The 26,680-nt window shown below is 42.1% G+C and overlaps 2 protein-coding genes across 6 annotated transcripts in view; one reads left to right on the top strand and one right to left on the bottom strand.

Moving 5' to 3' along the window:
* The window catches only part of DCUN1D3 (defective in cullin neddylation 1 domain containing 3), a 24,296-nt gene extending 16,312 nt beyond the window's left edge, over window positions 1-7,984 (bottom strand). Inside the window, exon 1 of one of the 2 annotated variants that reach the window (XM_038419338.2) lies at window positions 7,851-7,984. The gene's annotated coding sequence lies outside the window, so the exon portion shown is untranslated. Of the gene's footprint in view, window positions 1-6,898 lie in introns of both variants that reach the window. The other variant, XM_038419340.2, reaches the window with a different exon arrangement.
* On the top strand, window positions 7,901-26,680 carry LYRM1 (LYR motif containing 1). Of its 4 annotated transcripts, none has more exons than XM_038419342.2 (5): window positions 7,977-8,105; window positions 9,247-9,400; window positions 17,640-17,798; window positions 23,183-23,308; window positions 26,362-26,680. In XM_038419342.2, exons 2-5 carry the CDS (start codon window positions 9,395-9,397, stop codon window positions 26,476-26,478), a joined length of 408 nt encoding a protein of 135 aa, XP_038275270.1. In that variant the 5' UTR covers window positions 7,977-8,105; window positions 9,247-9,394; the 3' UTR covers window positions 26,479-26,680. The 4 variants fall into 4 exon arrangements, with proteins under 4 accessions (XP_043350643.1, XP_043350645.1, XP_038275270.1 ...); XM_043494709.1 differs by having other exon boundaries at window positions 8,091-8,105; window positions 23,183-23,275; XM_043494708.1 differs by lacking the exon at window positions 9,247-9,400 and having other exon boundaries at window positions 7,901-8,016.

Here is a 26,680-nt window from a genome sequence, read left to right as displayed (position 1 = left end):
AGGTACCACTCTGATCATCTAGTCTGACCTCCTGTATAACAAAGGCCAGGGAACTTGCACCAAAAAATTCCTACAAGAGATTTCAGAAAAACATAATTGTAATTTAAAAATCTCCAGTGATGGAAGATCCACAAATTTTGGTAAATTGTTCAAACAATTAATTACCCTCACATTAAAAAAATTTACGCCTATTTCCAGTCTGAATTTGTCCTGCTTCAACTTCCAGCCAATGGGTTTGGAAGTAGCTGGCCTGCAAGCACTCATCTCTTTGAACATTATCGATTTGCCCAGGACAAAATAGAATCAAAATAAAATAGAGTAGAAAACTCTGCCCAGACTATAGTCAAATCAGCTTGAGTAGGAGACAACAACTCCCTCCTTCCCAGCAATAAGCAAATTTACTTGCAAGACAATTTTTTTTAGACTGCAGTGTGAATTAAACATGTTTGTGTGACTTAACCTGTCTTACTTTCCTTAAGAATTCTTGGAAGCTGTGAGATTGCTTCCATTTTATAAGAAAATTAAATCTAGTTTTGGTAGGTCTGTCAATGTAAATATACTTAATTTATTCTGTATATAGAAAATAAGAGTATGAAAGCAAACAACTGCCAAGTAATGTATAAAATTGGACTTTTCTCCCCAAAAGCAGATTCCCTGCTTCAGCTGATTAATGGTGTTATGACACAGGTTCAGTGCATGGTGGGACATCTTGGCATGAGTGGGAAAGCCCCAACCTGTAGGGTAGTAACTTTGGCAACTTGTTGGACAAGTTGTAAAATTCTAAAAAGAGGAAGAGGCCAAAATACCTAATGAAGTCAGGTTTTAGAATTCAGATGCTCATAGAAATTTTACAAAAACTTTGCTGTCCACCTTAATATTTTCATTATTATATTTAACTTTACATATTAGCACCACACAGGAATTATTTGTTCTGAGCACAGTCAACTCCCAAGGAAATTCCTTCATTGGCATGGGGGCAGTATTTAAATTATGTATAATGAATTGTTTTAAATAAAATCTTAAGGTAAATTGAAGTGATTAAGAATAAAAATTTAACAGAATATATTTGGACTTCTATACAGTTTATTTATTTTTAAAACAGAACCTAAGAATGGCCATACTGGGTCAGACCAAAGGTCCATCTAGCCCAGTATCCTGTCTTCCAACAGTGGCTAATGCGAAGTGCCCCAGAGGGAATGAACAGAACAGGTAATCACCAAGTGATCCATCCCCTGTCCCCATTCCCAGCTTCTGGCAATCAGAGGCTAGGGATACCCTCCCTGCCCATCCTGACTAATAGCCATTGATGGACCTATCCTCCATGAATTTATCTAGTTCTTTTTTCGTAAGTAAAGGAGAAACTAATATTAAACTACCTGCAAAGGCCTGATTTCCAAGTTTTGCTTTCTTTATTACTGTTAGCAGCATAAGCAATGCAACTTATGACTCTGTTTAGAAGTTAGCAATATCACCATCAATAACTACACCAGAAATATAGAACCTTTGAGTGCCTGAACTCAGGTTATAACCAATAACAAAGCCTTTTGGTTCTCTTTTAGAAGGTTTTGTTTGGTTGGTTGTTTTTTTGTGTGTTTGTAATAGCTTGAGCCAACACGCATTTTGATAATAGCTTGGCACTTAAAAAATAAAGGCAGCTTTCACTTCACCTTTGAATTCATTAGATGATTGCTCACTTTTTAAAAATTAAAATGTTACAACCATAATAACTACTCTTTATTAATGCACAGAAGGCATAACATACAATTTCAGATACAGGTACATGAAGCTTGGACACTATCTTCAGCATTTCTAAAACGTCTATTACATTAGTGTCTATATATTGAACAAGAGTACTGAGAGGCCCTCCTATATTGAAAATTCTGTAATGCAAGCATTTAATATTTAGCTTGGGAATAGTACCACTGCCCCATATACAAATACTCACAAACTAAGGGAGATTTGGATTCAAACTTGTTTGCTTGAACCCATCTCTAGAAGACAAACACACACACACTTGATTTTTTTTTTTTTTTTAGTAATCTCTAACATTTGTCTGAAGAGATTGGCCTTTTCCCATCCCCACAAGGCTAACAAAGGGTCAGACTGAGGCTTAGATACATGAAAGTAACAAGAAATTAGATCGTAAAAGCTAGGAAATCCAGAATAAAAATTGCTGCTCATCCACTTTTGTGCACAAATAAAACAGAATCTGTGCATCACACACTCCTGTTGAGATCTGTTTAATATTTATGCCCAATGACACATTAACAACAGCATGACAGCCTTAGATATCAATTTGCTCACTTTTTCAGCTTAACATTTTGGTTATAATGGAAACTGACAGAAGTTCAATAGTAGCACTACTGGTTATTAAAGGTTTGCCTGCTCTAAAGCACATATTACAGAAGTGATGGTGGCATTTAGAACTATTCTGTGAAATGTTAGTAAAGTATCATAGCTAGGGCCCTACCAAATTTAGGGTCCACTTTGGTCAATTTCACGGTCATAGGATTTTAAAAATAGTAAATTTCATGATTTCACCTATTTAAATCTGAAATTTCATAGTGTTGTAATTGTAGGGGTGCTGACCCAAAAAGGAGTTGTGGGGGGGGTCACAAGATTATTGTAGGGAGGTTGCGGTACTGCTACCCTTGCTTTTGCGCTGCTGCTGGCAGCGGCGCTGCCTTCAGAGCTAGGCAGCTGGCGAGCAGCAGCTGCTGGCTGGGAGCCCAGCTCTGAAGACAGAGCTGCCCCCAGTAGCAGCACAGAAGTAAGGATGGCATGGTATGATATTGCCACCCTTATTTCTGAGCTGCTGCCCGCAGAGCTGGGCCCTCAGTCAGCAGCTATCACTCTAGACCCCCCCAGCTCTGAAGGCAGCAGTGCAGAAGTAAGGGTGGCATGGTATGGTGCTGCTACTGGCGAAGAGCTGCCTTCAGAGCTGGGCACTCGGCCAACAGCCGCCGCTTTCCAACCACCCAGCTCTGAAGGCAGCGCAGAGTTAAGGATGGCAATACTGTGACCCCTTTTTGGGTCAGACCCCCCAATTTGAGGAACGCTGGTTCCCCTGTGAAATCTGTATAGTATAGGGTAAAAGCACACAGATTTCATGGGGGGGAGGGGGGAGACCAGATTTCACGGTCTGTGATTAGTTTTTCATGGCTGTGAATTTGGTAGGGCCCTAATCATAGCTCATGCTTTCATCTAGTCTGACCTCCTACATTTTGCTCAGTTCTCCTCAGTATTCCTAAAATGACCAACAAACAGTTCTTGACTATATCTGAGCAATAGTGCCTCAAGCACCATTCTTCCACTACCCAAATGCTCCCATTAAAGAACAGTTTTCTAATACCTACCCTATTATTTTCCTTCAAAATATTAGTTCTTCTCCCATCACTTCCACAAATAATTAAATAAGTCTCTAAATAATTCCCATTCATATATCTATCTTGAAGGCATTTATAGACAACATGAATATGTTGGGTTCTCCATTCTACAGAAGCATAACACCCTCAGACTCTTCAGGTCTTTGCCTCCAATTCCTGGATCACTTGTATTGCCCTGCTTTGTAATTTTTCTATTGTGTTTGAACTGTGAAGTTCAGAACCTCACACAGAATGTTAAGCGAGAGGTACATAAGGCTATACAACTACCTCACCTGTTCTACAGGTGATCCCTTTACATAGGCATAAACACCACATATTGGGTATATTTGTCATGGCATCAGAACTGCAAATTCATATTTGGTTTTCCAACTATCATAATCCCTCGGGCTCTCAGACTCTTGAATAACAAGAGCTGCCACTGCTAAGCAGTTCCCAAGATGCTATGTCATGGCAGCATGAAGTTACAGTAGATGTCAGCTATAAAGGATTATAGTTAGGACTCTTGGGTTTTCTGACCTTAATTTGTAACTACTTAACATTCCAGCACTAAGTATTTGACTCTTATGAGACTTCTAGACAAGATAAGAAGACTGTTGTCTGCCAAGATAACTCAGTTGTATAGAAGGCTGCCTAGCATTTGTACACACTCTTCAAGAGAACTTCAGTTTACTAGGATCTGTTTACAGAGGGTAAATTGCAGTTGGCTCTTTACCAGAAGACAACACATGCTAACATAAGTTACTATGCAATTACCATTGTTTCAAGTTGAGTTACTATGTCATTACTGCAGAATAACCTACAGTCAAGTATACAATTAATCCATGTCACCAGTGCAGATAATCCACAAAACATTAAAGCCATTTAAGATAGTGTTTAAAAAATTGCTAGACACCTAACAGCTAGAGGACAAAGCCTGCCAGAAAGGGGCAAATAAAGATGAAGGAGACCGAAAGATAAGAGGCAACCCCTTAGTGAGAAACCCAGCTGCATGGAAGAAGGCAGGATTTGGGATTCCTAGCAGGGTTGCTATAGGGCTATAGGGCTCCTTTGTATCCACTGGCTAGCAAGCCTCTAATATGTCTAAAGTTTATTCCTTCATCCCCTCAGGATCCAGGATAGGAAAGATCTTTCCTCAGCCTTAGTATTGGGAGTGGGAAGAATCTCTATTACTCTAACAATTCCCAGCCTCCACTTTTGGTATCCTTCCATCCCAGCCAACAAAAATGTACTTAAAATATTTCTAGAATACTCATTACTACAGTACCTAAATGCCTAATGGAACTGCTCAATTGTTTGTGCTGTTTGTACCTTTTACAAACACAGCAGAATGAAAGTGTGTCAGTTTCACCACTACCCACAGGGATTATCAATAATAGTAGTGACACTAACCAATACCTCCCACACTAACAGCAGCAAAAACCACCAAGACTGCTGGAGCGTGGGTCAACAGAGGCAGTGACATTGTTTGCAGAGTCCAGAAGACAGCACTGGACCAGTTTACACTGGATTCACTTTCAGAGTGTTATATTCACAGCTATAGAGGTTAAGATTCTTTTAAAAATGATAGCTCAGAATATTACTTTCCCATTTATCCTCCCTCTTCCCCCTCCATACACATACTCATGGAGCACATGGTACAGGATTCTATCCATCTATCTCCTACATAGGGCTACAAGGAAGAAGAAGGCAGAGTTCTCTTCATTACCCTCATTGACACATACAGAAGAGAGGTCAGAACGTGGTCCTTTGAATTTGAAGCCCGTTAGATAGCCTGGCAGCCTCTATCCTTTGGACAGTGCTCCACCTCTAAGTAATCTTTTTTTCTAGGCTTACAGAAGTAGCTTCCCTAGATTTTGTTACCCAAATGACCCTCTTGTCCCGTTACTGATATTGTTGCCTTCCTTCATGTTAAGTGCTTAAGATCATAGCTCCAAAGTGCTATTACAAAAATTTATAAAACCGAATGAGTTATAACTACTGCTACAATCAGAGCCTGAACAAATCAGCCAAGTTTATCAGGAACAATACAACACTTAACTAAGAGCTAAAGCAAAACACTGCATTCTGAAGGCCACCAAACCCCATTTCTGGGGTCTAGTGGCAAATTAGAGATCATACAGGTTATCAGCCTCAAGACTAAAGGAATCACAAGAACATCAAGTTGAGCTGTCAAAGTGTATTATTGCTACAAGTACACCCTTAGTATCTCAGCAATCTTTAAACAAATTTATGAATGTTGAGCTCAACATTAGCTATTATGAAATAATTAGAATAAAAAAAATTACTGTATAACCTGAACTTTCCAACAAGTTTCTAACACCAGTTGCACTGGATTTAGATCTAGTTTGTCAACATAAATCAAGAACTCTAACCCTGCAGCTCCTTTTCACCTGTGATAATATTAATACTTAGTTGCATACTGCATGTTGCCTTTTATCTGAGGGAGCTATAAAAGCTCTTCACAGACTATTAATTAAGCCTTACAGTACACTTGTTAGGTAATTTTTTTTAAAATAAGAAAACAGAGCCAAGAACAGATGATATGACTACCAGCCCTATGTTTTAGCCAAGAAATCATCCTTCTGCTCCTGATAAGTACCTGGAAAGTGAGTGACCAGAGACCCAGTAAAGCCTTTATTAGAGGCACACTCAGAAAGCACAAATGTTCAACATTACTTCTTTCCACTGTTAGCCCAAGTCAAATATTAACAACTACTAACCATGTATTAAATGTTTAACATGGAGATTGCAAACTAGATACTAGAAATTTGTATTTAGAAAAAAGATACCTTCTAACCATTCTAGTCAACTGCTTCCCCAAATTTAGAGGCAGAATAATTAGTTTACAATGGAACAATCCTGAAGTTGAAAGGCTGATCACAAGAGTATTAGGAGCCTTCAGAAAATATAGTATTGGCTTAACCTGAAGTTCTTCCTTAAGAGCCAAATGTCTAGTATTGGAATGTGATACTCAATGGCAATTGTGAAGTAAAAAAAAACCCAAAAAATGTTGTTACAATCCATACAACACCCTAAAGATGGAATAATTAATTTAGAAGAATGTTCTGATAAACAGGCATCTTGCCACAGAAATCAAAGGTATCCATGCATTTTTTTTAAAACCTAGCATCAATCATTTTAGCTACGCTGCATAAAGAAATCCAAGTATTCCTTTTGATAATCATAGTACGAAAGAAATAGTCTTTCCAATTAATATTTGTTTCAACATTGATTACACAAGTTACTCCCATCTTACTTATAATAGTGTCTATATAACCTAAACAATAGGCGTGATTAGGGCACATTTGCAGCTTTCATGGTCAATATAAATACACACATGATGTATATTAAAAACCTGGCTGGGCGAGGTCAGCATTTTCAAAAAATGGAAACAATTTTGGAAACAAGAATAACTTCACCCACACATACTTTCTGAAACATACTATGCACGTGTATATATACACACACATCATTTAGCGTTAGATTATTGCTTAATATTTGTAAAAAAATACCTTTGTGGAGTGTGTTTATGAGCCAGGTGGTGGCCACCCTTCACCCTAAAGGTGGTTGTATTTCAGTAACGATGTTGATAATTTATAGAAAGACATTTTAGCATCCTTGTACATAGCACCACAAACAAAATATGATCATCACTTCAACAGATACTAGGAGTTAATCACTAATCCCCTTGGGGCCAGGGAACTATACTTCTCTTAAGCTGCTTAAATGGCCTTCAAGTAGGAAGATCATATAAATAAAAGAGGTGAAAAAAAGCACACTGGACTGGAACGTTAGATTACAGCACCACATTTCTTAAGTATGCAACAAAACTAAATCCTCCCACCCTTTACTTAACATACATTAATACCGTGGGGTTTTCTCTATCATCCCGGTCCTGATTTCCTCAGGAGCTATTGGAGGTTGAGTCTGTTTCTGTTTAAGGTCTAACCCTGAAACCGCTGTACCCTATACCTCTAAGAGGGGTACGTGGTGGGGAGAAGGAGATAGGCAGAGGAACTATTTGTTATCAGAGCGCTACTCGACCCTAGAAACCGCCCCCAGTCAGATGGCAAAGGGATGTACACAAACCCCTCCTCCCCCCCCCACCGCGGTCCATCGTTAAGAGATACGGATACACCCCCCCCCCCAAATCCTGTAAGAGGAACAGAGATGCCACAACTTCCCTCCGCTCTCCCACTCGGGGGGCAGAGACCGCCCAGCCCCCCCCCCCCCGTTGGGGGGCACGGCAATGGGCAAAAACCCTCCCCCACACAGGGGGCTGGAGAGCCTAGTTCCTGAGCTGGGGCACTTAGGGATGATTCCAGTGGATGATGCTTCTTTCCAGCCCTATAATCTCCTTCCCCCGACCCCATACAGCCCACCTACCCCTCCCGGCCCCCACAGCCCAGCACAGGCAAAGCCGCCCTAAGACGGACGGGAAGAGACAGGGTCCAATTCACTCACCCTCAGCAGCTCCCAGCCAGACTCAGCTTCGACCCCCTCCCGCCCCTGCATCACTTCCGGGGGTGAAGCGTCAGCTGGCTGCGTGCGGCGGCAGCACGCAGCAGAGCGTCCCGACGTTGCACGTACAGTGAGGGCAAGAAACCCAACCTACCCCACCCCGGCCGTGGGGAGTGGGGATTCTAGGCTGGAGTGAACCACTGCGTGAGGAAGAGGGGACTTGTGTGGAGGAGGGCGAGAGGGCGCTTAGTCCTGAAGGTAAAGAATGAAGAGAAGTTGGAGGGGAAAGAGATCGAGGCGGGGATGAGGAGAAGGCCTAAACTGGTATTTTGTGGACTGGTGTTGCCAACTCTCCCCCCCCCCAGCCTCTTACATTGGTACAGTCCAGCCTGAAGGCGCTCGGGAGGGTAAGCTGTGGGGTGCTGCCCTCTCCGCCCGGGGGCGCTGAGGGGGCCCCTGGAACGGCTCCCTGCGGACTGGCCCAGAGCAGGAGGAGGGGGCTGGGGGCGCTGCCTCTGCTAGTATCACAGCAAGGCCCCGCGGGTCTCAGCCAGGGCTCCGGGCCCCCCTGAGGGGCCACAGCAGGTTTCGGGGGGGGGGCGCCAAGCAGGGCCCGTGTCAGCCGCGCTGGGGCTCAGGGCAGAAAGCTGAAGCCCCACCGCATGAGGCTGAAGCCCGGGTCCCTGAGCCCTCCCTGCGGGGCTGAAACTAAAGCCTGGGTCTGGGGCCCCAGGCAACTGCCCTGCTCGCTACCCCCTAATGCAGAAAACCCGTTGTTGTGGCACAGCTGGGCCATGGAGTTTTTATAGCATGGGGGGGGGGGGCTCAGAAACCAAAAGGTTGAGAACCCCTGGTGTAAAGGAGCCCGTGCTCTCCTGCACCCGGTGGCCTCTCTAGCTCCAGGCAAGCTTTGGCCCGACTGCCCCTCAGTCCTGGCAGAACTGGAGCCAGGCCAGCTCTGAGCAGTGCCATGCCCACGTGCACCAGGTCCAATGCCACTCGCTCAAATATAGGGTTGCCAACCCCCCAGGATTGTCTTGGAGTCTCCAGGAATTAAAGATTAATTTTAAATTAAAGATTATGTGATGAAATCTCCAGGAATTTGTCCAACCAAAGTTGGCAACCATACTCAAATTACCTCCTGTCATAGTAAAGTAGGCCTTCACCTGCCTATGGGTCTCTGTGCAGCCAGGGTAATGGGTACCCCTGGTGCCTAGAGAGACTCCAATCATAGAGAAGCAGGGGCTCTTGCATCCAAGAGCCGGCTTCCTGCAAACATCACAATGGGGATTCCTCATCTCATCCCCAGCCCCGGGGCTCATGGTTCTGCACTTTGGACCTCACTGCTTGCACCAGTGGAGCGTCCCTGTGCAGGGCCTCCTTTTCCTGTTTCCTCCAGGTTGGGGCCCATGAGGCTAGCAGATTCCCTGCAAACAAAGGTCCTTGCAACCTCCACGTGTGGATAAAACTACACCCACTTGAAGTCCTACGTCCTCTGAGGGTCCCAAGAACTAGTTATTGGGCAAGCTCTGATGAGTTCAGTGTAAATGAAAGTGAGGACTTTTTTTTTTTTAAACATTAAAACTGAGCGCATATATTTAAGTTTTTAAAACATTCTCTAGTGCTGTGGTTCTCTTATTGTGGCCCATGAGCCAACAGTAGTCTGCAGAGCACATCCTGGAAACGTTTTGAGAACCAAGCACTGGAGGATGGGAGGGTGGTAGTGCATGAAAGAAGCTCACTTTTAAAGGAGCCACAGAATGGAAAAAAAGTCAGAATCATTACTCTACGGCATTAATATTTATACCTATTCTTGTGTTTGGGAACTATTCCAGTTTTAGAAAATCTACTTATTTCTCTTCATGCATTCAGTTGCCTTCAGCTTAGAGCCAAGAAGCAAATAAGGTGCATAAATCTATACTTTACTTCATGTTCACATTCCCATATTTTGTATGCCACTATTATACAAGTGAGGTCGTACAAGGATATTTGAGATTTTATTCCCTGAGCTAAATTTGCCACACAGCATTAAAACTCTCTTCTCTGATTGTGATAACTATTAAGAACCAAACAAAGTAGGAGGGTAAAAAAAAATATTAAAAGCCAGGAAAACAAGCCCATGCCATTTTTGAATTGGTAGCAAAGTTAAATCGATATTGCCCTTGACTGCTTATGATCACTGTATGTTTTCAGTGTCAGGAGAGGTTTAAAAATATTTGAAGCAATAAAATTCCTTCCCCTATAATAACCTGAATAAGGATTTCTTTCTTCAGTGTTTCACTTTTATTAGAAAATACAGGGTAGGTAGGACGCAAGATCCACATGTGCTAGTTAGACTGGACAAATCATTAATAATCCTGAACTGGCAAACTCAAAACTATTTGACTTTATAGGATTAGTCCTGGACTAGATCTTTTCCATTTATTCACATGTAGTGCTGCATAGAATCATAGAATATCAGGGTTGGAAGGGACCTCAGGAGGTCATCTAGTCCAGCCCCCTGCTCAAAGCAGGACCAATCCCCCACTAAATCATCCCAGTCGGGGCTTTGTCAAGCCTGACCTTGAAAACCTCTAAGGAAGGAGATTCCACCACCTCCCTAGGTAACTGATTCCAGCGTTTCACCACCCTCCTAGTGAAAAAGTTTTTCCTAATATCCAACCTAAATCTCCCCCCCTGCAACTTGAGACCATTACTCCTTGTTCTGTCATCTGCTCCCACTGAAAACAGTCTAGATCCATCCTCTTTGGAACCCCCTTTCAGGTAGTTGAAAGCAGCTATCAAATCCCCCCTTATTCTTCTCTTCCGCAGACTAAACAATCCCAGTTCCCTCAGCCTCTCCTCATAAGTCATGTGTTCCAGTCCCCTAATCATTTTTGTTGCCCTCCGCTGAACGTTTTCCAATTTTTCCACATCCTTCTTATAGTGCGGGGCCCAAAACTGGACACAGTACTCCAGATAAGGCCTCACCAATGTCGAATAGAGGGGAACGATCACATCCCTCGATCTGCTGGCAGTGCCCCTACTTATACATCCCAAAATGTCATTGGCCTTCTTGGCAACAACAGCACACTGTTGACTCATATCCAGCTTCTCGTCCACTGTAACCCCGAGGTCCTTTTCTACAGAACTGCTGCCTAGCCATTCGGTCCCTAGGCTGTAGTGGTGCATGGATTCTTCCGTCCTAAGTGCAGGACTCCACACTTGTTCTTGTTGAACCACATCAGATTTCTTTCAGCCCAATCCTCTAATTTGTTTAGGTCCCTCTGTATCCTATCCCTACCCTCCAGCGTATCTACCTCTCCTCCCAGTTTAGTGTCATCTGCAGACTTGCTGAGGATACAATCCACACCATCCTCCAGATCATTTATGAAGATATTGAACAAAACCAGCCTGAGGACCGACCCTTGGGGCACTCCACTTGATACCGGCTGCCAACTAGACATGGAGTCATTAATCACTACCCGTTGAGCCAGACAATCTAGCGAACTTTCTATCCACCTTATAGTCCATTCATCCAGCCCATACTTCTTTAACTTACTGGCAAGAATACTGTGGGAGACCATGTCAAAAGCTTTACTAAAGTCAAGGAACAACATGTCCACTGCTTTCCCCTCATCCACAGAGCCAGTTATCTCATCATAGAAGGCAATTAGATTAGTCAGGCATGACTTGCCCTTCGTGAATCCATGCTGACTGTTCCTGATCACTTTCCTCTCCTCTATGTGCTTCAGGATTGATTCCTTGAGGACCTGCTCCATGATTTTTCCAGGGACTGGGGTGAAGCTGACTGGCCTGTAGTTCCCAGGATCCTCCTCCTTCCCTTTTTAAAGATGGGCACTACATTAGCCTTTTTCCAGTCATCCGGGACTTCCCCCGATCGCCATGAGTTTTCAAAGATAATGGCCAATGGCTCTGCAATCACATCCGCCAACTCCTTTAGCACTCTTGGATTCAGAGCATCCAGCCCCATGGACTTGTGCTCATCCAGCTTTTCTAAATAGTCCCAAACCACTTCTTTCTCCACAGAGGACTGGTCACCTCCTCCCCATGCTGTGCTGCCCAGTGCAGTAGTCTGGGAGCTGACCTTGTTCATGAAGACAGAGGCAAAAAAAGCATTGAGTACATTAGCTTTTTCCACATCCTCTGTCACTAGGTTGCCTCCCTCATTCAGTAAGGGGCCCACACTTTCCTTGACTTTCTTCTTGTTACTAACATACCTGGAGAAACCCTTCTTGTTACTCTTAACAGCTCTTGCTAGCTGCAACTCCAGGTGTGATTTGGCCTTCCTGATTTCACACCTGCATGCCCAAGCAATATTTTTATACTCTTCCCTGGTCATTTGTCCAATCCTCCACTTCTTGTAAGCTTCTTTTTTGTGTTTAAGATCAGCAAGGATTTCACTGTTAAGCCAAGCTGGTCGCCTGCCATATTTACTATTCTTTCTACACATCGGGATGATTTGTCCCTGTAACCTCAATAAGGATTCTTTAAAATACAGCCAACTCTCCTGGACTCCTTTCCCTGTCATGTTATTCTCCCAGGGGATCCTGCCCATCAGTTCCCTGGGGGAGTCAAAATCTGCTTTTCTGAAGTCCAGGGCCCGTATTCTGTTGCTCTCCTTTCTTCCTTGTGTCAGGATCCTGAACTCGACCATCTCATGGTCACTGCCTCCCAGGTTCCCATCCACTTTTGCTTCCCCTATTAATTCTTCCCGGTTTGTGAGCAGCAGGTCAAGAAGAGCTCTGCCCCTAGTTGGTTTCTCCAGCACTTGCACCAGGAAATTGTCCCCACACTTTCCAAAAACTTCCTGGATTGTCTGTGCACCGCTGTATTGCTCTCCCAGCAGATATCAGGGTGATTGAAGTCTCCCATGAGAACCAGGGCCTGCGATCTAGTAACTTCCGTGAGTTGCCAGAAGAAAGCCTCATCCACCTCATCCCCCTGGTCTAGTGGTCTTTAGCAGACTCCCACCACGACATCACCCTTGCTGCTCACACTTCTAAACTTAATCCAGAGACTCTCAGGTTTTTCTGCAGTTTCATACTGGAGCTCTGAGCAGTCATACTGCTCCCTTACATACAATGCAACTCCCCCACCTTTTCTGCCCTGTCTGTCCTTCCTGAACAGTTTATATCCATCCATGACAGTACTCCAGTCATGTGAATTATCCCACCAAGTCTCTGTTATTCCAATCACATCATAATTCCTATGAGCACATCAGTGCTCTATTATAGTGTGGCTACTGCTACATATTTTGGAGAATCAATTCTTGGTTCTTTCCGTTTGGGTGAACTTATATAGAAAGTCAGTGATAAAATCTAGGCCATTGATTTACTATTTGAGTTGCATTCTTCTTGCATTCAGTGTTCCTTATGCTTTCTGGTCAAGGGATTATTCAATACTTAGTGAAAGTTTAAAACAACCAAAGTTTGATTTTGAAGGGCTCAATAGTACATGTGGACCCCCTTCACTTCCTCCTTTAGAATTCCCACTAAAGGCAACGGGAGTTCCAAGTGCAGAGAGTCTGATTGACTCAAAAGTGTTGAGTAATACTTGGGTCACATCTGTTTTAAAGCTGAAACTTCTATAACAGAATTCAAAACCAGGCAAAACTCCCCATGTTCCAGTTTTCATTACAAACTGGTTACTTAAGCGATTTTCACACACACAAAAATACACAAATGTATTATTGTAAATAGAAACAATGACAAACTTTTGGGTCAAATTCAAGAGTAACCCCACTGAAGTCAACAGGGTTATACCATTGATAAAGTAAATGGGGTTACAATAGGTGTGGATTTAGGCCTCTGGATTTGTTTGGCTTTCACCCAGCACTAGGTAGAACTTGGTGGCTTTGAATTTTGCTATAAATTTGGAGATTGGCTGAAAACAAAAAATTGAAGAGTGAGACATTTCAAAAGTGAAAACCCATCTGAATTGCCAGCTGAATGCATTGTTTTTACCCAGCTGATGCAGCCACTTACAGTGTAGCTATTCTAGTTTGTTTTTGTTACACAAAATATTAGATGGGAGAATCTAAATCAGTTTGATTTTTTTGAGAAGAAAGGTAGGAAGTGAATGGTGGATTCTGAGATTAATATTATTGGGGAATGCCCTCTCAGCCATCCCAAGAATCCTTGATTTCTCCTCTTCTCACAGGAGGTAACTGTTACAGCTGTTGTCCCTCATGGAAATTATGAGCCCAGTTCAAACCTTTTGTAAATCCAGGGGCTTTACTTCAATATACTTAGATCAGGGATGAATTTGTTTTAGTGACTTTGTTACCATGGATAGCTGTGAAATGGAGTGAATGATTGCATGTCACATCTACCAGCTGGAGAGAAATTGTGGATTGCCACTTAGCTAAATGTTATCACTGAGCTCTAAAATAAAAAGCTTGATACACAGTATCAAGTATCACTTGCATTTTTTAAATGAACAGTAGCCCAAGAGTGGTATTAAAAATAGTGGTACAAGAAGCCATCACATTCAATCTGGATAGAAACAATGTTGTATAGGATGTTGAAATAAATGATTTATTTCCATTATAGACATCTGATCAGTTTTGATCCAATAGACTGTCAAATAATTTATCATATTCAGAACTCCTTGTCAGTAGCAAACAGTCAAATAGCTGATGATGTGAAAGAGAAGCTATGCTGCTCCTCAATGTAAACATTATATTTGACAATATCAAAGCTGCTGTTTTAAACTGTTCCCTATAGAGTTATACTTTTCCCCCAAACAAATCAAGTATTTGTGCAATATTAATGAGCATCCAGGTTAAAAAGGATGTGGAAGAAGAGATCCATTGTTAAAGTTTCTATTTCCTTTTATTAAAATACTACTTAACACCCTTCCTTTCTTAAAATCCTAGGTACATGGTGACAGATTTGATACCTAAAGTCAGTAGATTATTTCTGTCCATCCTTATTAAGTCAGAGATCAACAGATGTACAGCTAAATTATGGCTGTCTTAACACAGGTGCATTGTGGGGAGTAGGAAGATGTAGAGCATCTTGTCCCTCCAAGCATGTTACCCAGGAGGCAGTTGTAATTTGGCTGCTTGCATTTGAGAGGCCTCACTCATCACTGCACCTCTTCCCTATCTCCTAGTTTCAGAGTAGCAGCTGTGTTAGTCTGTATTCGCAAAAAGAAAAGGAGTACTTGTGACACCTTAGAGACTAACAAATTTATTAGAGCATAAGCTTTCATGAGCTACAGCTCACTTCATCGGAAATGCATCCGATGAAGTGAGCTGTAGCTCACGAAAGCTTATGCTCTAATAAATTTGTCACTGTCTCCTAGTGTGGCTCAGGCTCTATGCAATAGGGGCAATACAAGGACAGGGTTTTTACATGTATTTATATAAAACATGTCATCTAAATTCCATGGCATTCTACACATGGCAAAACTTTGAAGATTTCATTGTGTTATTTAATGTTGGAACTTAGGGTCAACTGTACTAAACCCTCAAAGGAATCTATTTGTTTTTGAAAGATATATTCTTAGGTTTTAAGATCTACAAGATTCTTTGTTTTAATCGTCAACAAAAGAGTTTACATTTTCAGCATGCAGTAATTCATTAACTACTCAAGGTTTCTTTGCAGTTTTGGATACAATGGACCATCTCATGTGCCTGATCTGCCCGCTGATAACAATGGGAGTTTGCATACTGATCACAGGCATGATATGGCCCAATATCTCTGTCTTACAAGGTTGTTTTCAAAACTGCTAGTCACAGCACCCAACAAACTCTTTCTTGAAACTGCATGCTGACATATTTGGTGCATCTCCAAAGACACAGAACACCACAGAATCAGATCAGGTCTCGCCTGCAACTCAACATTTTATTAGTGCTTTTTAAACACACACAAACACTTTTTTTTCCTGGTTCTTTTTTTGTGACCACCACCTGAGATTTGTATTGCTATTATAAAGTTCAGCCAAAACAGCAAGGGGCCATAAACTTTGAAAACACATGCCTGTAGTTATCCTTTATGGGCCACATTTTGCAAAGAAATAAATGGTGTACAAGTTAAAAAGTGGTTGTAACTATCACAGAAGCTAAGCATGTATGCAAGTGTTTGCAGAATTGAGGCCTATATTATCTATTATGTTCTTGTTTTCTAGCATTAGCATATAAACATATTTAGCGAGACCTTATATGCAAAACTTTTAGTTGTGCAAAAAGAATCATTTTTCTCTCTAACCAAAGAGAAAATGTAAACATTTTATATCCATTCCTTCAAAAAAAAAAAAAAAAAAAGTCTCTAATAAGAACAGGAACATTAGAAAGACATCATTATGTCTGTATTCCTGAGAATCCCCGACAAGTCAAAGACAAAGCACTGGGCAACAGTATCCGAGGGTGAAATTCTGCTTTCAGATTAATGTGTGCAACACCCATTGATTTCAGTGAGAGAGAGCTCAGTAAGTGCATGTTTGAGGGCACAATTTGGCTGCACTGGAAAATTGTTGATAAAGGCTAGTTGACAGTGTAGCTAATATTCATGTAGAGAGCTCAACCACTTCAGATCTCATGGGCAAGTTAAAGTAATTCAGAATATCCTCATGCTCTTCAAAATACCAGTCATTGTCACACACGGTGGGAACATACTCACCAGAGTGTAGGTCTCCAACTTCAGAGTAGAGTCATTCACAGAGCTACCTGGTCATCAGATGTATCCCGAGATGCTGACAGTTAATGTCTCCCCACTGATAGTGGTTTTTCCATGTATTCATCATAAGCCTTTGCTTTCACATACTCATTTAGTCATGTTGCAGCATTTTACATTTTTGGACAGTGAAGTATCTTTGACAGTTTTGCAACTCAGAGTTTTGGAATTCCTAAAGCTGAAGTCTTATTCCTGAAGATTTGATCAGCAGTGGATTTGGAGGTTATTGGCGTCGGTGAAATGTTGGCCCTGTTCAAGTCAATGGCAAAACTCCCATTGACCTCGGCGGGGCTAGGAATTCAGCCCTGATTTCTAACAGTCCTGAGTAGCTGCACATTCTGTTCAATTCAATGGGCAGCATGGCTGCTTAGCCGTTTGACAATCAGGTCATAATTGACTTGTCGAGTCCACAGAGGGAGCTGTGGCAGAGCCAGGATTAGAACTCAGAAGTTTCTAGCTTCTAGTCCAGTGCTCCTGCCCTGCTACCTCTGTTATCTTTAATCTAATTATTGCCACATTGGAATACATCATCAGAAATGAAGTTATGAACACGTGAGAAACATCTTGCCTTCTACAACATCAATACTTTTACATAGTTGTCTCAAAATGCTTTGCAAAGGTGGGTAAACATTATTATACCCATTTTACAGAGAGGACTTAGATGAGACTTGTTTAACTGACTTGTCCAAAATAAGCCCCAAGAATAGAACCCAAGTGTCCTGGATCCAAGACCCTGATTTAGCAAAGCACATAGGCAAGTGCTTAATTTTAAGCACATGTATAAATCCTGTTGATGTCAATGGGAGTTAAGCATGTGCTTAAGCTCTTTGCTGAATAGGGACAAACTTAAGTACGTTTCAATGCTCTGCTGGATTGGGACATTAGAGAGAAGGCATTTTTCCTTTCTTATATAGAGTATGAATGTTCCCGAGGGTTGGCAGGTAACCATTGTTTACAGCTATTCCACTTCCTTTCACATTACTCAGCTGATCTCAGAGAGAGGAAATATTTGTAAAACTAATTAGATATTGTGTGAAAAAATATACATATGTTTGGCCTTTTATAAACCCAAATGTTTATGCATATGTTTCTTTTCTGTTTTTTTCTTAAGATGACATCAGTTGCACGACAAGAAGTTCTTGGCCTTTACCGCAGGATATTCAGAATAGCCAAAAAATGGCAGTCTGCATCAGGACAGATGGAAGACACTATTAAAGAGAAACAGTACATTATAAATGAAGCCAAAACCTTATTCCAAAAAAACAAAGATGTAAGTGCATCTCTGTCTGGCTTTCAGAATTAGTCAGTGATTCATTCTTTGCACCCTGTTTTGTTTCAATGGGTGGAAAAAAGTTAAACTTAATACAATATGATCCCTTTGATATTGCATGCAGTGGCAATATCCAGCACAAGGGCCTTGAGAGGTCATCTAGTTGAGCCCCCAGCAGGACTAGATGCACACCTAGACCGTCCCTGTCAGGTGTTTGTCTAACCTGTTCTTCTATCAAGACTAAACATACCCAGGGTTTTTTGTTTGTTTTTTTTTAAAAACCTTTCCATGTAGATTAGGTTTTCTAAACCTTTTAACAGCTCTCCTTTGCACTCTCCAGTTTTTCCACATCTTTCCTAAAATGTGGTACCCTAAACTCAACACAGTACTCCATCTGAGCCACACGAGTGCCAAGCAGAACGATTACCTCCTACATCTTACATATGGCACCCCAGTTAATACAACCAGAATATTAGCCTTTTTTGCACTGTTGACTTTGTGACAAAGCTCTGTCCTTGCCTCTGTGGATCGCACATTTCCTGGCAGATTTCACTAGCCTCAGAGGCTCACCGTGACCCTGCACGTAACCCTTCTCTCTCTAGAGACAAGAGTCACAGTCTACTGAGCCATTTTCATCATAAGCCAGCAAGGGAGGTGAGGAGAAGTTATCCTTCCTTGCACAGTCTCTGTTGTCTCTCAGTCTCACTGATTAATCGGGGCAAAGGTGGGGGGGGGAAGCCCGGGCCCACCCTCTACTCCAGGCTCCAGCCCAGGGACCCTAATAGTATCAGCTATGGTAGCTGACCTTTTAGAAACATGACATGTACAATTCCCTGGGCTACTTCCCCCACAGCAGCCCTCACTTCCTCAAGCTCCACTTCACCCTTACCTCAGGGCCTCCTTCGTTGTGCCTGATATGGTGTGTACTACTCAGCCTCTCCAACAGCACAACTTCCTCCCACAGCTCCTGACATGCACACCCACCTGACTAACTGGGAGGCTTTTAACTAGTTTCAGCCAGCCCCTGATTGGCTTCAGGTGTCCCAATCAATCTAGCCTTCTCCCTGTCTTCTGGAAAGTTCTTAATTGGCCCCAGGTGTCTTAATTGACCTGGAGCAGCTGCCATTTCACTTATTCTGGTACCAGGGATTTGTTTAGCCTGGAGCTAATATATCTATCTCCCATTACTTTTCTATAGCCATCTGGCCTTGCCCTGTCACAGCTTACATGCAATTTGTGATCTTCTATAACCCCCAGATCCTCTCTTGCAGTACTGCTGCTTAGCCAGTATTCCCCATTTTGTAGCTGTGCATTTGATTTTGCCTTCCTAAGTGTTGTACTTTGCACTCGTCCTTGTTGAATTTCATCATGCAAGATCTAATTCAAACCTCCCCAAAGAAGAAATCTTGAATCCTTCTAGTTTTCTTCATTAGTTCCTTCAGGAGGTTAGAAACGTCTAGAGATCTTACAAGAAATTGCCAAGGAGGAGGAAAAAAGTTATCTGCAAGTATACTTCCTGTTTCAGAGTAGCAGCCGTGTTAGTATGTATTCGCAAAAAGAAAAGGAGTACTTGTGGCACCTTAGAGACTAAAATTTATTAGAGCATAAGCTTTCGTGAGCTCGATGAAGTGAGCTGTAGCTCACGAAAGCTTATGCTCTAATAAATTTGTTAGTCTCTAAGGTGCCACAAGTACTCCTTTTCTTACTGTAAGGAGAGTGATCACTTAAGATAAGCCATCACCAGCAGCAGGGGGGGAAAAGGAGGAAAACCTTTCATGGTGACAAGCAAGGTAGGCTATTTCCAGCAGTTAACAAGAATATCTGAGGAACACTGTAGGGTGGGGTGGGGGGGAGAAATAACATGGGGAAATAGTTTTACTTTGTGTAATGACTCATCCATTCCCAGTCTCTATTCAAGCCTAAGTTAACTGTATCCAGTTTGCAAATTAATTCCAATTCAGCAGTCTCTCGTTGGAGTCTGGTTTTGAAGCTTTTTTGTTGAAGGATAGCCACTCTTAGGTCTGTAATCGAGTGACCAGAGAGATTGAAGTGTTCTCCAACTAGTTTTTGAATGTTATAATTCTTGACGTCTGATTTGTGTCCATTCATTCTTTTACGTAGAGACTGTCCAGTTTGACCAATGTACATGGCAGAGGGGCATTGCTGGCACATGATGGCATATATCACATTGGTAGATGCGCAGGTGAACGAGCCTCTGATAGTGTGGCTGATATGATTAAGCCCTATGATGGTGTCCCCTAAATAGATACATGGACAGAGTTGGCAACGGGCTTTGTTGCAAGGATAGGTTCCTGGGATAGTGGTTCTGTTGTGTGGTGTGTGGTTGCTGGTGAGTATTTGCTTCAGGTTCTTGTTCATACTCCGACCTATTCATGATGACGACAGCACCTCCTTTGTCAGCCTTTTTGATTTTGATGTCAGTTGTTTCTGAGGCTGTGGATGGCTTGTGTTCTGCATGGCTGAGGTTATGGGGCAAGCAATGCTGCTTTTCCACAATTTCAGCTCGTGCACGTAGGCGGAAGCACTCTATGTAGAAGTCCAGGCTGCTGTTTCGACCTTCAGGAGGAGTCCACCCAGAATCCTTCTTTTTGTAGTGTTGGTAGGAAGGTCTCTGTGGGTTAGTATGTTGTTCAGAGGTGTGTTGGAAATATTCCTTGAGTTGGAGACGTCGAAAATAGGATTCTAGGTCACCACAGAACTGTATCATGTTCGTGGGGGTGGAGGGGCAAAAGGAGAGGCCCCGAGATAGCCCAGCAGAAGAATCTGTCCTAAGAGTATAGTTGGATAGATTAACAATATTGCTGGGTGGGTTACAGGAACCACTGTTGTGGCCCCTTGTGGCATGTAGTAGTTTAGATAGCTTAGTGTCCTTTTTCTTTTGTAGAGAAGCAAAGTGTGTGTAGTAAATGGCTTGTCTAGTTTTTGTAAAGTCCAGCCACGAGGAAGTTTGTGTGGAAGGTTGGTTCTTTATGAGAGTATCCAGTTTTGAGAGCTCATTCTTAATCTTTCCCTGTTTAAGCGATGGTCACATAAACACCACCCTATATCGGAAACCTACTGACCGCTATTCCTACCTACATGCCCCTAGCTTTCATCCAGATCATACCACACGATCCATTGTCTACAGACAAGCTCTACGATATAACCGCATTTGCTCCAACCCCTCAGACAGAGGCAAACACCTACAAGATCTCTATCATGCATTCCTACAACTACAATACCCACCTGCTGAAGTGAAGAAACAGATTGACAGAGCCAGAAGAGTACCCAGAAGTCACCTACTACAGGACAGGCCCAACAAAGAAAATAACAGAACGCCATTAGCCATCACCTTCAGTCCCCAACTAAAACCTCTCCAACGCATCATCAAGGTTCTACAACCTATCCTGAAGGACGACCCATCACTCTCACAGATCTCTTGGGAGACAGGCCAGGGGTTGCTTACAGACAGCCCCTCAATCTGAAGCCAATACTCACCAGCAACCACACACCACACAACAGAACCACTAACCCAGGAACCTATCCTTGCAACAAAGCCTATTGCCAACTCTGTCCATATATCTATTCAGGGGATACCATCATAGGGCCTAATCACATCAGCCACACTATCAGAGGCTCATTCACCTGCACATCTACCAATGTGATATATGCCATCATGTGCCAGCAATGCCCCTCTGCCATGTACATTGGTCAAACTGGACAGTCTCTACGTAAAAGAATGAATGGACACTAATCAGACGTCAAGAATTACAACATTCAAAAACTAGTTGGAGAACACTTCAATCTCTCTGGTCACTCGATTACAGACCTAAGAGTGGCTATCCTTCAACAAAAAAGCTTCAAAACCAGACTCCAACGAGAGACTGCTGAATTGGAATTAATTTGCAAACTGGATACAGTTAATTTAGGCTTGAATAGAGACTGGGAATGGATGAGTCATTACATAAAGTAAAACTATTTCCCCATGTTATTTCTCCCCAACCCCCACCGTTCCTCAGATATTCTTGTTAACTGCGGGAAATACCTTTCATGGTGACAAGCAAGGTAGGCTTTTCCTCTTTTCCCCCCCCCCCTGCTGCTGGTGATGGCTTATCTTAAGTGATCACTCTCCTTACAGTACTTGTGGCACCTTAGAGACTAACAAATTTGTTAGTCTCTAAGGTGCCACAAATACTCCTTTTCTTTTTGCGAATACAGACTAACATGGCTGCTACTCTGAAACCTCTTCTTACAGTGTGTATGATAAACCCATTGTTTCATGTTCTCTGTGTGTATTCATCAATCTCCCCTCTGTATTTTCCACCAAATGCATCCAGGGAAGTGAGCTGTAGCTCACGAAAGCTTATGCTCTAATAAATTTGTTAGTCTCTAAGGTGCCACAAGTACTCCTTTTCTTTATACTGCCTGTGGAATTGTTGTCTGAAGCAGCTTTGGATCTTTACTGATGCTTTTGTCTAGCTTTCTGAACTGCTGGCAGGTAGAATTCCATACACCTTCACCTGCTGATTTTGCTGATAATACAGTAATTATTGGCACTTTCTTTAAAAGGTTTTTTTTTCTATAGAAAGTGTGCACAAAGTTTTTATATAATACAGTATTTGGAATTTAAAACCTCTCCTTCCTTGTACAGAGAGCACAAACGTGGACTTCAATGGTTAGCACTGATGCTTTTTTGCCTTCACCATATTAGAGTCCCATTGTTATATGGGAATTGATACCACTTGCATTCACTTTCTAGATCTTGTTTAGGACTATATTTTACTGCTGAACTTTTTACACAACTCCGTTATTGGTTTCAGAGGAAGTTGTATGCATAGAATGATGGCAGGCCATGGCCCTAAATGTTTTATATTTTTCTCCAGCTCCTATATAGATATATGTAAATGGCTCAATTTATTTTTGACCACTAGTGTTCTTTCCATAAGTGTATTAATGTACACGTGCATCTTTTTACAGATGATACTTATTAACATGTTAGAGTAAAAATCTCCTCAGATCCTCACAGTAAATCTAAGCTCTGATATCCTGCTCCTCTCGAGGCCCCTAGCTCTCAGCCGTATGAGTCAAGAACTGCTGGATGGATCTGAGGGGAATTTTACCTTTAATGACTTCTCTGGACATAAAGATAAGTAAATGCATGCACAGGCTTTCCCAAATTGTTGAGATTGTCCCGTGATCTCTGGGAATGGTATGACATGGCAATGAACTGGAGAATCATTCTAGCTATATTTCTAGGGACAAGGAAATCAATGTCCTACTTTTAAAAATAAAACAAAACAAAAAAGTAAATCATGTAGATGTGCATGATTCTAATTCACAAGGACTAATTTCTACACTTTCTCTTTTTACATTTGTTTGATTAGCTAACAGATTCAGAGCTGATTAAACAGTGTATAGAAGAATGCAAGGCAAGAGTAGAAATCGGACTTCACTATCACATTCCCTACCCAAGACCTGTGAGTGTGAATCCAGACACAACGTCTACAACAGTGTGTATTTAGTCCCTTATTCAGCAAGCAGTGTGTATTTTAGTTAAGGCAGTTTTGACTTCCAGATGAGTGTTTATAAACTGGTAATGACAACAATCTAGTGTATGCAGTGTAGTTGTAGCTATGTCGGTCCCAGGACATTAGAGAGAAGGTGGGTGAGGTAATATCTTTTATTGGAACTACAGATGGCTCTTCTACATATCTGGGAAAGGTACTTTGAGTGTCACAACTAAATGCAAGGAAAAGACAAGCCTGAGAGGTTAAATTCATAACTCTAGACACTAAAAATCCATGGACTGAATAGAGACACTGCATTTATGGCTTATTACAACAATCAGTAACCCACTAACTTCCTTTTGTCTTATGAATGCAGAGTTGTTAACAGGCCATTCTGCCTTGAATGGTCCCTTAGAATGTGCGCTAAATAATCTGTGCCTCCTTGTGACCCTCATAGTACCTTTCCCAGATCAGTGGAAGAGCTCCGTGTGGTTCAAAAGCTTGTCTCTCTGACCAACAGAAGTTAGTCTAATAAAAGATATTACCTCACCCATCTTGTCTAACAAATCTAGTGGTTAAAAATCTTTCCAGATGAAAGATTAGAAATAGTTGGCCTGTCAACTTTTGAGCAAATGCATAAATAGCATTGGGGTTTTTTTTTTTTGTTTTTTTTTTGGTAGCCTACACTGTGAATTCTGGTTTTATTAGATTAAGTCTGGTTGTTGGGAAGCAGTGGGGTGTATCTGTGGATCCTTTTCCACCCCTCCTCCCACTGTTCTGGAAATCATACAATAATGAAAGTGACTTGTTTAAACATTGAGGTTGCTTGTTGATTTCGCCTTCCTCTGTAGCATGGGGCATAGATGACTTGAGGGAGGCTTCTCTGATCCTTGAAGTCTTTAAACCATGATTTGAGGACTTCAATAGCTCAGACATAGGTGTGGTTTTTCGTAGGAGTGGGTGGGTGAGATTCTGTGGCCTGCGCTGTGCAGGAGGTCGGACTAGATGATCAGAATGGTCCCTTCTGACCTTAGTATCTATGAATCTATGATTTGTTTAAACAAGGAGTTGTAGCAGGGTCCTGTGTTTTGTTTCACTGTGCAATGCTGTTTCCTGCATATCATTCATTTATTTCATCCTTTCCTTTGTCATCCAGAGAGACTTCCCCTCTATTCCAGTTCATTACATTTCACCTTCATAGGCCTCTTTCCTTTCAAGCAGATCATAATCCAGTTTAATAATCCCCTAATATATCCCCTTTTAGCTGAACCTGGAGAGGGCTTTTAAATTTTTATTCTCTAGGGGATCAAACACCTTGCAGGATCAAGCCCTAGAAAAGCTCTGATACATATAGATTAGAGGATCTTTACAGAGTGTATAAATTTTAAGAATATTGCTGCTTCACTAAGTGATTTTACTAATATTTTCACTTTAATAGCTATCTTTATGTCTGTCATCCTCAGACAGGAATGTTTGGCTATTTATACCTACCTCTTTCAATCATTGTGGGGGCAGGGGATTAGCTGTATGGTTCCCACTAACAATTTTACATTTACCTCTGAGGTACAAAGACTTTCAAAACTAAAAGACTGTCACCCATTTCTCTGTTTGTAGACTCAGTGACTAATTGGGCTTTTCATATGGTGTATATTATCACACCCGAATCAGCAATAAGGTAGTAGACTGAGTACGTACAGCTTGGGGTTGCTTTGTTGCTTGCTATGTGGTTAGTAACAAAACACAACCACTTAACCACCTTTATTGTTTTTACTCAGGAATTTATGGTGTGTATATATATCATACTTCCTTCTCTATTGGTTTGTGATCCTATACTTTGGTCCCAACTCTTCTGATAAAACTGTAAATCTGGATCCTATAAAGCCATTTTACTAGAATATCCTATTAAATACTATTTCAGCAAATGATGTATCATTATCATTTGATGTGAAACTATAAAACACAATGCTACAAAAGATTATAATTTAAAAGACTAGACTGGGTACCTAGCTATTGTATACATAGGGCCCTACCAAATTCTCTCAGCCATGAAAAACACATCACGGACCATGAAATCTAGTCTCCCCCTGTGAAATCTGGTTGTGTGTGCTTTTACCCTATACTATGTAGATTTCATGGGGGAGACCAGCGCTTCTCAAATTGGGGATCCTGACCCAAAAGGGAGTTGCAGGGGGATCACAAGATTATATTAAGGGAGTCATGGTATTGTCACCCTTACTTCTGCACTGTCTTCAGAGCTGGGTAGCCAGCAAACGGCAGCTGTTGGCTGGGCACTGAGCACCCTGCCCGCAGCAGTGCAGAATTAAGGGTGGCAATACCATCCCATCCCATACCATCCTTACTTCTATGCTGCTACTGGCAGCAGCTCTGTCTTCAGAGCCAGGCAGCCAGAGAGTGGCGGCTACTGACTGAGGGTCCAACTCTGCAGGCAGCAACGCAGAAGTAAGGATGGCAATACCATACCATGCCATCCTTACTTCTGCACTGCTGCTAGCGGTGGCTCTGCCTTCAGAGCTGGGCTCCCGGCCAGCAGCTGCCACTCTCCAGATGCCAAGCTCTGAAGGCAGCGTGGCCGCCAGCAGCAGCGCAGAAGGGTAGCAGTACCACATACACCCCTACGATAACCTTGCGACCCCCTCAACTCCTTTTTGGGTCAGGACCCCTACAATTACAACACTGAAATTTCAGATTTAAATAGCTGAAATAATGAAATTTATTATTTTTAAAAAATCCTATGATCATGAAATTGACCAAAATGGACCATGAATTTGGTAAGTCTCTATGTATACAACAAACACATAGGGCTTGAAAGTTAAATGTAATTGTAATCAACTGGGAAATAGGCTCTTCTGATAAAAATATAAGTAAATAACCTGGTGGTTAGGTATCTATTCTCTCCAACATGGGAGGAAATGTTTTCCAAGTGTGAGTGAAAACATTGCAAGAGTCACGCTATCAGAATGTCTCCTGATCTCTGAATGGGGTTTCAGTTTATCAGCCTGCACAAGAACGTTTAGCTTTATTTTTTGTGTGTGTAGATTCATCTGCCTCCTCTGGGTCTCGCCCCACAACGTGGTCGTGCATTTCGAAACCAAGAAAAGCTGAGGAAGCTTTCCAAGCCAGCCTATTTGAGATCCTACGACGAAGTTTCATAACCCACTGTCAAAGTGTGGTGCATATTATCACGAACTGCCAGACAGACGTGGCTCATGTGTGCAACTGTGAATGAAACTGTGTGCTTGATAGTCACTTACTCTTCCTGACTCCACAAGTCTAGCTGATTCAGTGTATGGAAACTCTTGTATTTTAGATTCAACTACTGACATCAATAAAAGTAATAGCTTTTAAGGACTGAGA

Source organism: Dermochelys coriacea, chromosome 10, assembly GCF_009764565.3.
Source record: "Dermochelys coriacea isolate rDerCor1 chromosome 10, rDerCor1.pri.v4, whole genome shotgun sequence".
In the NCBI taxonomy this organism is placed as follows: domain Eukaryota; kingdom Metazoa; phylum Chordata; order Testudines; family Dermochelyidae; genus Dermochelys; species Dermochelys coriacea.
Note: the sequence above shows the minus strand (reverse complement) of the source record. Positions and strands in the feature narration are given on the sequence as shown.